This window comes from Sander lucioperca, chromosome 6, assembly GCF_008315115.2.
Source record: "Sander lucioperca isolate FBNREF2018 chromosome 6, SLUC_FBN_1.2, whole genome shotgun sequence".
Lineage (NCBI taxonomy): Eukaryota > Metazoa > Chordata > Actinopteri > Perciformes > Percidae > Sander > Sander lucioperca.
Window position 1 is genome coordinate 4,654,495 of NC_050178.1, and position 14,162 is coordinate 4,668,656.

Below are 14,162 nucleotides of genomic sequence, written 5' to 3' on the forward strand. Positions count from 1 at the left end.
ACAGGTGAGGTGAGAGCAACCAGGAAGTAAACAATCATGGTGTTTGACCAAGCGCGGTTACAATCAGACAGAAAACATTTGTATTAAATTATTAAAATTGTCCATCAATTTGGGACTTGATTTTAATCAAATAGGCTATAATGCACTGAGCTTTATTGTTCCATAATGAAAGTAGGTTAACCAGGCTCTAAAGTCGCAAGGATGTCATCAGCACAACAGGTAAATATGTGATAACATGGCAAATTAGATCCGGTAAATGCTGTAATGGTCATGAATTGATTTGCAGATATAACCTTGAACATGCAAAAGTACAAACAAGTTATTATTATGATCGTGGTGTCAGAGTTGCTTGTTATTAAATTCGCAGATGCTGCCCACAACTGCGTCTATTTTTAGGCTATGTTTAACGTGTAAGCTGTTTAAACGTGTTGACATATAGGCCTACAGTATGTGAAGGTGGAAATATGGAAATGTTTTCCTTATTTAGTTATTTAAGGAATCAAACACAGGCTAATATCATAGTAGTAATAAAATGGATGCACTTCGGTGGAGAAAAAAAACACTCACTGTTAGGCTCTATCCTCTTTTATTGCACAATAGCCTACTCTGTATGGAATCCTAATGGTTGCCATATTCACTTCACTTCCATTGCCATAATGCTAAGTGAAATATAAATTCATAAAAAAAGTACTGTAATAATTATAGGTATAACTGACTTTTGGTTCATGATGTCTCTCCACAGACTGCATAATGCTTGATGAATTTTATAGAAAACTACAAATCTGGCATTGAAAGATGCCTTTCAACTGCAATTTAGCACCTTACATAAAGATAAAGTATCATAGGGAATGACACGGGCCAAAAACATTGATATTACAAAATGATGTGAATATGTTACAAGTGTGGTGATATCTCATTCTAGTTTCATTGCTTTTCATATCTGACACCTCCTCGAATGTGATTATTTGTTTAATTGAAAAATCTTTGGGCTGTGTGAATCCTAATTATCACTACAAAGACTAAAGTTCTCACTCTACTCCTAATATTAACTATGAATTTATGCATACATCCGGCTTTAAAGATATTGGCTACTAGTGATCACAGTTCGGATGTGAGTGATCATTTATTGTCAAAATTGTTTTCCTGCTTGGCCCGTGATTCACACCCCTGCTGTTGAGCTTTTGGGTCGTACACCAGTGTGATCCATAACACACACATTGTTCAGCTGTCATATCTCCTGCCCGTATTTCCTTTTTTATCTGAGACACACATCATGAGCTGAGCTGTTAGGTTTATGGGCTGTTTAACTACCCCACTGTTAGATCTTATTGGATTCATTTGTCTTTTTTTAGGCCGGGTTAAGGCTTCACCCCGGGATTATTGCATCAGTGATCTTCGTGTCTGTGGCTGCAATAGTTGCTGCTGTATTGATCATCCGAAAATACTGCTTCCCAGTCAAGTAAGCAGACTTTATCAATAAGACTTAACAAGATTATTTAAAATAATGAGTGCAGTAAAAACACATCACCCCGGTCTGTCACATAACTTTATTTCAGTGAGACGACATACAGATACTCACAGCTGAGGCGGATGGAGGATCAGGGTTCAGCAGTGACAGAGGGGGAAGGCGACAGGGGGTCCTGCATAGTGGGAGAGGAGTCAGATGAGGTCAGTGCATCATGGCTTCCCTGACTGTAGCTTTCACTGTCGTGCACCCCACCATACGAGCTGACACAGCTGTAACTTTCCTCATCACTTCACATGTCATTTTGTAACTTTTTTTTCTCCTCGTGACAGGACCTTCTGGAATAAATCTCAGACTGGGATTCTGCTGCTGGCCCGACTGGAAAAGAGTTGTTAGTGGATTCATTATGTGCTTTAGGGCTGCAGCTAATGTTTATTTTCATGATTGATGAATCATTTGGTCCACACAACTACAGAAGACAGTAAGAAAAGACCCATCACAATTTCCTACAAACCATGATGATGTCTTCAAATGTGTTGTTTTGTTCAAACAACAGTCCAATAACCCGCAAATCTTCAATTTAATATATTTTAAGACGAAGAAAAGCAACAAATTCTCAAATTTTAGAATCTGGAACCAGCAAACGTTTGGTGTTTTTGCTTGAGGAACAACCTAAACAATTAATCAGTTGTAAAATAGTTGATTTAATGTCCTGATGACTAATGACTCATTAATTAATTACACCTGTAGTGTGGTTTATGTTTCTGGATCTGTATTTATCGTGTGACTTGAATTCTTATGAGAGTGTTATTTTTTTTCATGCCTATTGTGAAATATTGAGTTCAATCTGTATTATTACTGACACTGATGTGTTAACCAGATCCTTGGGAGTTTTAAACATCAAAGTCTGACTCAGTCTGTGAAAACAGTTGTATAATTTCTAATGTGACTGCGGAGGGGCTTCTTAAGTCTGACAGGATAACCCCGATGTATAGTAGCCGTGATACAAACTGACATTTTGGGAACTGCAGGATCCAGGATTAATTGTTACAACATAATCAAGACTAAAAGTCTGGATCTGCTGCAGTCCCCCAATGTTGTGCAAGTGCAATACTATTACTTTTACAGTTTCAGTTAGAGTTACTAACTTCTTCTCATATTTTTACTGTCCAGCTGTCGAAATCCAGTTGTGAGAACAGAGGAGGTGATACAATTGTTGCACTGACAGCAATAAGATTAGAGAGCAGTTGTAAGTAATGTGGGACTTTCTTTGCCCTGGGTTTCACTTCTCAGCCTTTTTTTTTTTTTTTTTTTTTTCTTTAAGTAGGCCTATCTCTGACTTTTTTTGCCCTCAAACCTATATGCCCCTTAATCGAATGACTTATGTGAAAAGGAAACTACTTTGGCTGATCCCACTGAGAAACGTGCCGGATGTCAGGCTTTGCCCCTCACCTTTTGCTCTCTGTGTGTTGCAGCACTCAAAATCCTTTCGCTTCAGGAAGCAACAACAAACTTTAAACTAGCAAGCTACATGCTGAAAATGGCAAGTTTTGAAGAAAATTTGCATCGTGCAACAAGGCAGGCCTGCTTGGTTCTTTCGGGGAATGATTGTAAAGATTTACAAAGAATATGTTTATCTTAGTGGCGTTTTGGGGCTGATTGCTATTGACAAAGTAGTCACAGCGATACACTGGTAAGAGCAAATTAAGTTTAACCATGTATCCAGCTAATTTAAATAGCTCACGTTACTGTATATTGTTAACAGTTTACTTCATTTAATATGGTATGTGGCATTTTCCACCCAAACAAGTTTTTTCCCGAGACCATTTTGCAGAGCCACCGTCTCTGCATTCGGAGCTTAGTGCCACCCAAGACGATCGTGATTGGTTTAAAGAAATGCGGACAACTCAGAGCGTTTTTTCTGTGGTGATAGGTCTGGCAATGCGAGTCTATATAAAATGCTCTGCCAAATAACATGGGAATGCAAATGCATGATTCATTTCTGTATGATAAAGTCTACAATATCTAGTTAAAAATTACAAATCAAAATGTGAACAAACTATTGCTATTTGATATTATTGGCACATTAATTAACATGAGATTAAAGAATAAGAACAAGATATTTTGCTTAAATGTGGTTAAATATGCCTCAAATTCATATTTTCGCAGCATTATTTCACTGGCAATGTAATGAATGCAAATAATTGGCAGATGTTGCATTATAAAGAATGGACACCTTTTTATTCATTCAGTATTATCATCCAGTGATGAAATCAGCAGTTGCATCACATGGAGATTTGACATTTCAGATATTTCAAACAGTCTAGTTGACTTGCAGCTAAACATAGTCACACTAAATTATCTACCAGTTGGCCAGTTCACTTTGAAATATATTACTCTTTTCATGCTGACATTAACTCACTTTAAGTAAATTTGCTGTAGAGTCCAGAGTCCACCAACCCTTTTAATGGACTTCTAGGCTGAGTGGTGTTATTTTTTTTAACGGCTCCACAAACTATGTGAACATCAGTGTCACAGAATGCTGCTGACATCTTCACATCAAATCACTTCACTGTGATTTATCTTTTAATTTGTGTTTGTGATCAACGAATGAAGCAATGGAATCAATCTTTGAATCTTTAAAGTTCATGTATCATGTATCATTCATGTATGTAAACACCTCATGAAAGGGTTCGCTCTACAGTTACTGATGATGGTATGCATATACGTTTAAAATTCTGGTGTACATTTGAGAAACGTGGGTTATTAAATACATGCGTCCTGTGGACTGGCTGATGTGTTCGCAACCTGCTTGGATTGTCCTTGTTCTCTCATAACCTGCATAATCCACACTTTCTGTCTCTTTTTCTGAAGAGCTTCTCTGCTTAATCATAAACTTAAATATTGTATTATTCCTGTTGACAGGCATACTATTTACACAAAAGAAACAAAACATGGATATTTGTTTCTACAATGTTATGCCGTCATATGGTTCTTTGAATGAATAATGGTCGTCTTATCGGTAAGAAGTGGTACACATAGACCCTCTGCTGGTTCTCTTTAGTATTACACCATCCCTTAAATAACGCTATGAGCCCTCTATTTTGAGCTACAATACCACTACAAACATGTAGCCAGTGGCAAGGTTTGGGCGGATGAGGGGACGAGTTTTAACAAGAGTTTTTAGGTTTAGACAGGAAAATATTTCATGGCATTTACTGTATCTCTAAGCAGCTTAAAATATGCACACATAGACTATATAATAAGTGTGCACACTTACTGTAAATATAATACATGCTTTTAAGTTTTGTCCTTTAATTCTCTAAGAAAACTGAATTTATTTTATTCAAAGATGGACTGGGCAGCTCTCGCCCGGCCTTCACTGTGTGGAAATTAGTTTAATTAAAGAATATAAATTTAAAATGTAAAGGGGTTTTTTGATACTTTACTATTTCAGTTTGTTTTATGCTCATGTGGTGCACTGAAGCGGTTATATTGAATGCATTTTCTTTGTTTTTTTTCTTTTTAAGCCATCTGTATGTTTGTGGTTCATTTGTCAAAATATGGCTAAGCAGAGGCTTTATTTCCCTAATCAGCTACCCAACTGTTTCTCGATGGATAAATTATGACCTTATTATGATCTGGCCACAGTAACTTTAATACCAGTCATAACACCAGTTCGTTACTGCCTGCAGGGAAATGCTATTTGAGTTTGGACCCCTCAAGCCAGGTGAAAACTTGAACTCAGCTACTGTTCAAGGATCAGCAGGGCAAATGCTTACTGACACAAGGGCTTGGCCTCTGGGATTATCATGCCTTTCACCATTTTGAATGTCTGTGATGATTAATCATTGTGCAAACAGTGTTATCGATCCATCAAAAAATGGACTTTAATGCCTTTACAAATACACCATATTGGCCTATTTATGTTGTGTTTATTGTAATAACTCTAACTCTTCTTTGCCAGGTTTTTTTGAAAAACAAGTTTGAATCTCAGTGTCATTTACTTGGTTAAAATATGGGTAAATGTTGTGTATATATATATATATATATATATATATATATATATATATATATATAGTTTTTTTAATCTTTTGTTAGTATACTTTTAGATTTTGTGTTTGTGCCTATTTCATGCTTATTTATTTGCTTTTAGCGAGTTTCTTTATTCTACAGGCTGTAACATTTGTTATATATCAGCAGCTTTATACCACACATCACATGGCATTTACTAAAATTTACATACAAATAGAAAAATTATAAATTTCCCAGGGATTCTTTAAAAAAAATTAATTTACGTATCCAACTGGAAATATGAAGCTTGTGGCCTTTTTTTCTTCTTCTCCTCTTTGTGTCATTCCCTCTCCAGGTTTCAGATGCTTGTTTGCAAAACAGCTAAATACAATCTGCTGTTTGCAGTAAGAGTATCTGTTACTGCTGACACTGTCCCATATTTGACATTGTAAAAGAGAGAAACTTGATCATCTAGCTCTCAGTGGGTGTGTGTGTAATGCCACATCCTGGTTTGTATGTAGCACAAGAAGGAGGAGAGCTGACAATTATTTTTTTGCATAACTAAACACCCTCAAGGCATGGTTGTATAAATTATCAGGTAGTGTGTTCACAGATGAGATGGCACCAAAGCTCTTTTGTGTCTACAATACTTGTTGACAGGAAATACTTCAATTCAAAGGTATCAGCTCTTCCTTTCAGGAACCGAAAGCTCTCTGATTTATTGCAGATATGAGATGTCAAGGTGAGATTTCACTTTATTTCAAAAACAGTTAGTCTTGGTTGTATGTCTGCCAAACTTCATACTGTATCTATTCTTTGTGGTTGACAGCTGTTTTGCGCCTTGCTGTTGCAATTGTCGTCCTCATAACCTGGCTAATCGCCATCAATTCAGTCGATGTACAGGAGAAAGCAAGACATATTCTTGGTGAGCTCATTTCTACTTATTACATCATAACTCCTGAGCTACCTCGTCTAACTCAGTTTTATTTGCCACAACTTAATTCTTTTATTTCAGGGTTTAATGTCATAGATCAAATCACACTGAAATTAAATCATGGCAGAAGTCATCTTTCTAACATTACATGACTTCCACATTTACTGTATGTGTGACTTCCTGCCAGATCAGAAGTACTTTTCTATCTGCAATTTCAGCTACAACAACACCTGAGCCGAAATGCAGCCTCTCCAGAGTCTGTCCACCTGACCATTTTGCTTTACGCATCAGCAGCGGAGCAGCTGATGTTGTTGGACCAAAGATCTGTTTTGATGGTAAAATGTGTGTATTTGATATGGTAGTACCTGAATTGGATGGAACTGTGTGTGACTGTGCGAAACTCACCCTTATTGGTATCTCAACAGCATTATGAGCCATGTGTTGAATAATGTGGGACCGGGACTGAACATTGTGGTGCTAAATGGTGAGTAAACATGCTCTCTGACAGATGTTTAGTAGTGTACTGTTAGTCATTTTTTCTGTTAAAGATTCTAATTCTTAACAGTTTTGAATTTGGAAACAGCAGCTGTTAGAACAATCTCACCTAAAGGTCCATTAATTAGCTGTTCTGGAGCTTTCGATCATATGACATGATCTTCATCAGCAGATGAAATGGGGGAAACGTACTTAAAGTGCTCATAAAAAGGAACATTTTAACTTCTTGACTTTGATAACAATTGAAAAAACTCAATCTTTTTGGTCAGTTGTTGATAACCAAATGTTATGTTGTTTGTTGTTGTTTTTTTCCCCACCTCAGGTGAAAATGGAATAATTGAAAAATGTGGCTACCTTAATATGAAAATTGGAAGTAAGAGCTTTTTTAATCTTTTAATCTTGTTTTGAATGTAAAGGTTTATTGAAACCTTAACATGATGTTGCTGTTGTTTTTTGTTGTTTTTAATTACTCAACAAAAAGACCCAGAAGACATCCTGGCGTACCTGAAGGAGATAAAACCTGGAATGATTGTCTTAGTGGCCTCGTTTGATTATGTGGCAACAAAGTAAGTCCAAATCTCAATGATTCAACAGCAAAAATGATTTTGTATCACACAACATGACCCTTTTTTACTACTTTGTGGCAGAATGACAAAAGAAATTACGGAGGTGTTCGTCGGAATGGGAAGCACTTTGATCAAGTCTGTAAAACACCGAGATAACTGGGTGTTTGCTGGAAGAGCAGGGACCGAAAACAGAAGCGTCTTTGAGAAGGTGAGTGAGCCTGTTCTATTTGTGTCAGAAAAGACCATCTATTTTAAAATACGCTAAAAGTAAAAAAGCAAAATAATTGATGTCAATTCCCTGTTCACCTGTCAGCATGCAGTTAATGATGAGAAAACCAACATTTATGAAAGATGGCCGGAGATGGTGGAGGTGGGCGGCTGTTTACCAAGGACCCAAACTGATGGACATAAACCTTAAAGGAAGTTTGTGATGAAGAGGAGAATACAACTTATTTAAGACTTCTCTGGAAAAATGATGACACTCTCAATAGTTTTACACTCTTTCTGAAACTCAGAACTTATCTTCTTGGACTTAATATTTATCTAAAATGATATGTCTATGTTACTGTACTTTGTAGTTTTACTACTGCTGTCTGTTCATCCTGGAAGATGGTTCCTTCTTCTGTTGCTCTTCCTAAAATGTCCTTGAGTTTTTCTTTTGGTATTCTGGGCTATATAAATAAAACATTTGACACATTGACTTAGGCAACTATTGTTGCTGGACTATGGAATATGTCAACGGTTTTGTCCCTCGGGGATAAAACCAACAATATTCTTCTTCCAGGTAGGTGGAGGATCATTTATCATTTAATTATCATTGAAGACCAGATGCTCAAGTTTTTGCGATCTGCCCTCTTTTATCTCATATTTCTCACTTTTTTCTTTACTTTCCATTTGTTGGATATTATTCCATTTCAGTACCAGAAGTACTTAGAACCTTTACCTTAGTAAAAGCACAGATAAAACCATGTAAAAACACTCTGTTACAAGTATTACTCCTGCATTCAAAATCCTACATAAGTAAAAGTACTGAAGTATTATCAGTGTAACAATGTGTAATCAGCTTTTTACTGTTGTAGCTGGGCGAGGTGGTGCTAGTTTTAACTACTTTATGTACAGTTCAGTAGTTTACTGGTTCGTGTCGGGCCCCCTCCAAAGGGTCACAAGATAAATATGAGGGGTCTTGATATGAGTAATGGGAGAGGAAAAAACTTTTTAACAAAGCTTTTGTTTTTTTATGAAATATTTGACATCTCTGGGTCTTGAGCAGTTACTGTAAACGCGACACTTTTATAAGGGGTCACAAAGCAAAAAGGTTGGGAACCAACCACCTTTTTTAACAACACAGTGTACTTTATATGTAGTACTTGAGTGTATGTACTTAGTTACCTTCTACCACTGCTGTGCACTAAATATTATTCCAGCACTTTTGGCCTGTTCTCCAGAGTTTGTCTTCCACTTGGTTGCTGCTTCCCTGGGAGAATCATTGGTCCAAACACAGAGAGAGAGAGAGAGAGAGAGAGAGAGAGAGATTTCAAATTATTATTGCAACTCTGTCCACTGTGAGCCCAGGAGGTGTTTGTGTGCAGAAACTAAAGCTGGATTCATACTGAGGACATGGGAGTCACCCATGGAAAGAAGGTAAATTGGTTGATTTGTATTCTTCATGTACTTCTGTATTTCTCTGTGATGCATAACACAAGTAGCATTAAGATAAGCCAGCAGAAGCATCTATGTGGCAAAAATACTTTATTGGCATGGATTGTGTGTTTGAGAATGAGTTAAGAGACTGGAAGAGAATAAAAAAACCCAACTGTTGCAGGGTATGTTCTGTGTCATAAGTGATAAATACAGCGTCTATTCTTGATCACATTTAAGCTTTTGTTTTGGCAGAACTTTATAGTTTTCAGTGTTTGTCTGTTACTGTTATCTCTACCTTTTTATTTTTCAAATACAGCAAGTGCTTGAACCAAACACAGGTCTTTATCCAATGAATAAGCCTTGCCAGGAGAGTGGGCCTTGGAGAGTGTTTACCCCGTCATATCCAATTAATTCTTCTCCACACAATATCCACTGTCTGAGCTTGAGCCAAACAGCATGACTCTTCCCTCATCAACCAAACCGCATCCAGCAGCAGAGCCGTCATTAAAATACCTCTCTAGATTGTACTTTGTCCACATTCTGATGATTTACTGTCATTTTGTTTAAACTTTACTTGGTTTAAATATTGAATGCATGTCTTTGAACACATTACGTGATGCTACTACATTTGTTTTGGGTCTGTATATGCCCAGACGTGATGCAGCTGAATTGCAACTAATGCCAAGGATATACAACAAACATTATGTAACATGGATCAAATGTAACTGTAACTGATGGTGCTCAGAGCAAAAGTATAGTCTGCCACATTTTTTTTCTAAATGCAAGTGTTCATCAAACAACAAAAACAGAAAGAATCACTTCATGCAGCAGTCCAGTCTGAGTCCCACGGTGGGAATAATTCCTGTCTCAACTATTAATTCTGCTCAAACTCCAGCAAATGAGAATCTCAGTGGGAATCAAAATGTGTTTTGTTTGATCCTTGTCATTAATGAGGTGGCAGCCCTCTACCTCACCAGTAAGGGCACTCGCTTCACTGGACAGCTGACACTTCATTTGTCTGTCAGCATCATAATACTGCTTTGTGTTGCTTGCTGCTATTTGCAAGAAACTGCGTTGGTGACCCGACTGAGAGATATATATGAAGTGCTATCGTGTGTCACCTTTTTCTGTTGACAGAGAGATCTCCAACATTCTACAGAGACACACCTGAACGGGTCTGGTGAGAAATGTATCTATCGTTATAATCCTAACGAGGCGGGGGGTAAGCTGTTTGACAGTTTTTGTGTGTTTTGTGTGACTCAGGAAAGAAACTGTGCAGAGGTAGCACATGCGGTCACAGTTGTATTTGCTGCAGAAGCATTGTCATTGATTCTGTCATTAAAGAGTAAAAGGGTCAGCCAGAATTTGTTAAGTCAATAGACTGTTATGTATCTGTCAATAAACCATTTGCCTGTGACATTCAACATTCAAGTCTGTAAAATGTGTTTTAAAGCACGACTTTGTTTTAGAGGAAGAAAAAATCACAATCTTTCTTTTACAGATTAATAGATGAATCCATAAGCAACAAAACACACACCCTTGTGAATTTAAAATCACTCACAGGGTTTGTTGCTACAGCATTACTTGGTCTGGTATAGTCTCGCTTTGCCAGACCTTCCTTTACAGCGCTGCGAAGGAGGGTCTGTCTAGTCCACACAACATTCCGGGATGGGAGGAAAACGTGCTCTGGTTTATTGGCATTTTCTTTAAACCAATCACAATCGTCATAGGCGGCGCTAAGTGCCGGACAGAGCCACGGTGCCGCTGCAAAATAGCCTCGGAAAGGAACTTATTTTGGTGGAACGTGTACGTTCAAAAGTTGTTTTAAACGTGCAACAGAAAACTCAGATTGGACAGATAGTCTAGCTAGCTGTCTGGATTTACCCTGCAGAGATCTGAGGAGCAGTTAACCATAGTCCTCATAAATCCGCCGGAGTTTAAAATTCCAACACAAAGAAAGTGGAAGGTACCAGACATCCGGCCTGGAAGTGGAACGTTGTGAATATAAACTAGGTCTGGTATGACCAGCAGCTTTTGGGGGCTAATGTTTGCTAATGTTAGCAATATGGTTGTACACCAAGGTTCTCAGGTCATTTCAAGTCTATTTGAGGCTGCAGTTTGTAATGTGCAAAAGTCATGTCATCCATACTTCCAAAGGTCTCAATATCAGGGAGAACACTGTAAATACCTGCATAGAAGACAGCTTTGCTGAGCGTACCTCCCTGTGTTAATTCATGTGAGCTTTTTCTCAATCAGAAAAAAAGCATGTTTTAGTCGGACTGATGAGCAGATCTAACATTTATACTACCACTCCACCATATTCCCATGATTAAGATACTGTCAAATAAGAGTACTCCAAAATAAAAAATAATAATAATCTTGACCTTGAAGTTTATATTGACCTCGGAAATAGCAGCTTGGCTAAAAATGGTTAGCTCAGGGTCGATTTACTGGACATTTTTTGTAGCGTTCAGCTGCATCTGATGTCAATCATAAACTGATGGAGTTTGCTTAGTTGTCAAGGAGATGATGAGTTATGGGGGGTTGTCTTAACTGCTGTCTCTGTTCAAATATGGTCTCTGGTGTCAGAGGTGGATTGTGTCCGTTATCTTTCTGCAGAGTCACTTAAAGATGCTGCAGTAAATATTAATAATACTGAAACTTATCCAGCTGTAATGGTTTAACTTGTAAGAATGATGAATACTTAATGTTTTTTCTTTAGCCTCAGTAATGCAGACACACCAAATTGAACAGCAAGACCGACACTCGAAGCCTCAGGCTCCTCCATCCCAACTACAGAGTGTGGAGGAGAGCAGTAATCTCATCAGACCGCAAAAACCTCTCAATCCTGTAACGGCCTCCAAGAGCCACCAGGAGCTCCACAAAGAACTGCGGATGACCCACAAGAGGTTGGAAAGATACACACACACTCGTAAACAGCCGCACTTTCCTTTCATTGTTTATTTAAAGTCCTTCTGTGTTCCTGTCAGAAGAGTGTCTCAAGAAGGAAAGACTGAACTCCAGAAGGCTTTAGAAAAGAGGAAATGGGAACAAAGGATGAAGGCGAGCAGGGATCAGGAAGAGGCAAAGAAGAACAGATCACCACTTCATCAGGAACTGTTGAAAAGACATCAGAGGCTAGAAAAGGTTTGCAGAGCGCATGCTCTTTTTTAACATTTTTTAACATCTTGTCACATGATCTGACTCAAAAAATCATCATGGTGGTTGACATTAAATGAAATGATCTTTTCTGAAAGCATACATTACCATCATAGATCATATCATACACTGTCATATAAAAATGCTCACTGAAGATTGACATTGGTGGTCTGTGTGGAGCATCATGTGGTTCTGCAGTCAACCAGTGGAGGGCAGTGTAGACTTAGTTTCAGACACTGCTGTCCTGTCAGGGTTCCTACAAGAAAAGAAAAAAAAAACATTGATCTGTTAGACCATATACTTGCATTATGACAATGACTTCTGAATGTTGTAGTTATATGAACTAAAAGACAGCACATAAAGATATAGATTTTTTAATTTACAAACCATATATACATATTTGCCTGTGTTTAAGAACTATGGATTGTGTGGATCTTCCAGGCCTTTAATTTTAGGGAATTAGCTCCAAACCTAGACATTCGAAAATGGGGCTTGTTTACCTTGGCTACACATCTGACCTCCACATTTGTTTTGGTATATTTTTATTTATTTTTACATTTTCTTCACAGCTCGAGAGAGACAAAGGACAACAGCGAGAGGGGCCAGAGTTCCTCCGAGTCAAAGAGAGGCTGAGAAGAACTGCAGTGTTAGATGTAGGAGGAAAAGAAGTGTGACAATTATGATTTGTGATTGTATGTGCATGTTTTGTGTCAGCACAATGGACCGTTGGTAATAAATGATTGGGTGGAGAGACTGATCTTATGAGGGCTTTAAAAAAAACACAAAAAAACAAAAAACTGCACAACAAATAGATATTCAGCAGTCATAATGAAAACAACAATCAGATAATGTGAAGTAAGACATTTAGCAGCCAATCATCCCAGTGATTAGCTGAGCAAAGGTGCAAGAGATTAAAGGAGCAGTGAGTATTTTCTGTTAGAAATCAAAGTGTGCATGTATGAAAAATATATTAATGATTCAGCTTGAGTTACACCATAAAGTCTACATGGCTGAATTAGACTGCTGGGTCATGATATAGACAGTGATCTCAGCTGAATGTGTCTTGGATGATTTATACAGCAGCTGTACATGTATCATGCCCCCATTCTATTTTCTTCCTTAACAATGCAAACAGAATTCACACCGTAATAAGTGTTACTATTTTATTACATATTTTCTATGTGTCTGTAATTATATGTCTTGCTACTGTTTCCACAGTACTCAACAAGACACATATTCTTTCTAATCAGGAGTGACAAATTTACTGCATAATTTTGGGTCAATGTCATTGTTTAATACATCCATGTTAGGTCTGTTTTATGTTGTTGGGAAGTGTAGTATCATTGGTATATTGTACTAATCAGGTATGTTTGTCTGATGTCAACACTGAGCAAATGTAATTCTGAGAAAACTATTGTGTCCTTTGTGTGACCTTCAATATTTTTTCCATTTAAAAACAATATTCAACAACATGAAATTGATATGTTGAAATATTTTATAATGACAAATTAGTGTATTTCCACAGTGATGAAACATGTGGGCAAAGTGAAAAACAGTAAAAAGTCACAAACACCAGGTTCTTGTGAACATTTATTTGTTTATGAATGACGGGAGGTGAGGATTTCGTTTAGAAAATAATAGAACATAAATCTTCGTATGAATAATAATTATCAGTATACCGTGTATACCCGAAGAATAAAGCTGATATTTATCTTTAACATCCTGTATCTCTAGGAATAACCATTAACACACACATATATATATATATATATATATATATATATTGTAATACAATCCATGATGTTTACTCTGGTAATTCTTTTGAGGCTGTAGTTTGCAAAGGTGCTATTTGGGTTGCATTACATTGTACATGTGTTCATTGTTTGTA

The 14,162-nt window shown here is 37.3% G+C and overlaps 2 protein-coding genes and 1 long non-coding RNA gene across 6 annotated transcripts; all 3 read left to right on the plus strand.

The window, feature by feature from the left end:
- The first annotated feature begins 5,816 nt into the window (after positions 1-5,816).
- On the plus strand, positions 5,817-6,531 carry LOC116041707. Its single transcript, XR_004103011.2, has 3 exons — positions 5,817-6,221; positions 6,309-6,404; positions 6,495-6,531. It is a non-coding gene; the product is annotated as an uncharacterized LOC116041707 (long non-coding RNA).
- si:dkeyp-67f1.2 (uncharacterized protein LOC556106 homolog) lies at positions 6,530-8,958 on the plus strand. Its single transcript, XM_031287736.2, has 6 exons — positions 6,530-6,755; positions 6,839-6,897; positions 7,231-7,281; positions 7,390-7,474; positions 7,556-7,682; positions 7,788-8,958. Exons 1-6 carry the CDS (start codon positions 6,562-6,564, stop codon positions 7,890-7,892), a joined length of 621 nt encoding a protein of 206 aa, XP_031143596.1. The 5' UTR covers positions 6,530-6,561; the 3' UTR covers positions 7,893-8,958.
- A 31-nt stretch (positions 8,959-8,989) lies between these two features.
- LOC116041505 (protein FAM107B) lies at positions 8,990-13,992 on the plus strand. 4 transcript variants are annotated; one of them, XM_031287407.2, is made up of 5 exons: positions 8,990-9,115; positions 10,253-10,304; positions 11,838-12,024; positions 12,106-12,262; positions 12,844-13,992. In XM_031287407.2, the coding sequence occupies exons 1-5, from the start codon at positions 9,092-9,094 to the stop codon at positions 12,946-12,948; spliced, it is 525 nt and encodes a 174-aa protein (XP_031143267.1). In that variant the 5' UTR covers positions 8,990-9,091; the 3' UTR covers positions 12,949-13,992. The 4 variants fall into 4 exon arrangements, with proteins under 4 accessions (XP_031143267.1, XP_031143268.1, XP_031143269.1 ...); XM_031287408.2 differs by having other exon boundaries at positions 10,253-10,295; XM_031287409.2 differs by having other exon boundaries at positions 9,034-9,115; positions 10,253-10,290.
- The last annotated feature ends 170 nt before the right edge of the window (positions 13,993-14,162 follow it).

Excerpts from the sequence above, each read along its gene's own strand:
- LOC116041505 (XM_031287407.2), top strand. The coding sequence starts at position 9,092 with ATGGGAGTCACCCATGGAAAGAAG. Across the intron at positions 9,116-10,252 it reads GAGTCACCCATGGAAAGAAG|AGAGATCTCCAACATTCTAC; the intron begins GTAAATTGGTTG and ends TTCTGTTGACAG. Across the intron at positions 10,305-11,837 it reads GAACGGGTCTGGTGAGAAAT|CCTCAGTAATGCAGACACAC; the intron begins GTATCTATCGTT and ends TTTTTTCTTTAG.
- si:dkeyp-67f1.2 (XM_031287736.2), top strand. The coding sequence starts at position 6,562 with ATGACTTCCACATTTACTGTATGTGTGACTTCCTGCCAGATCAGAAGT. Across the intron at positions 7,475-7,555 it reads TTTGATTATGTGGCAACAAA|AATGACAAAAGAAATTACGG; the intron begins GTAAGTCCAAAT and ends ACTTTGTGGCAG. Across the intron at positions 7,683-7,787 it reads ACAGAAGCGTCTTTGAGAAG|CATGCAGTTAATGATGAGAA; the intron begins GTGAGTGAGCCT and ends TTCACCTGTCAG.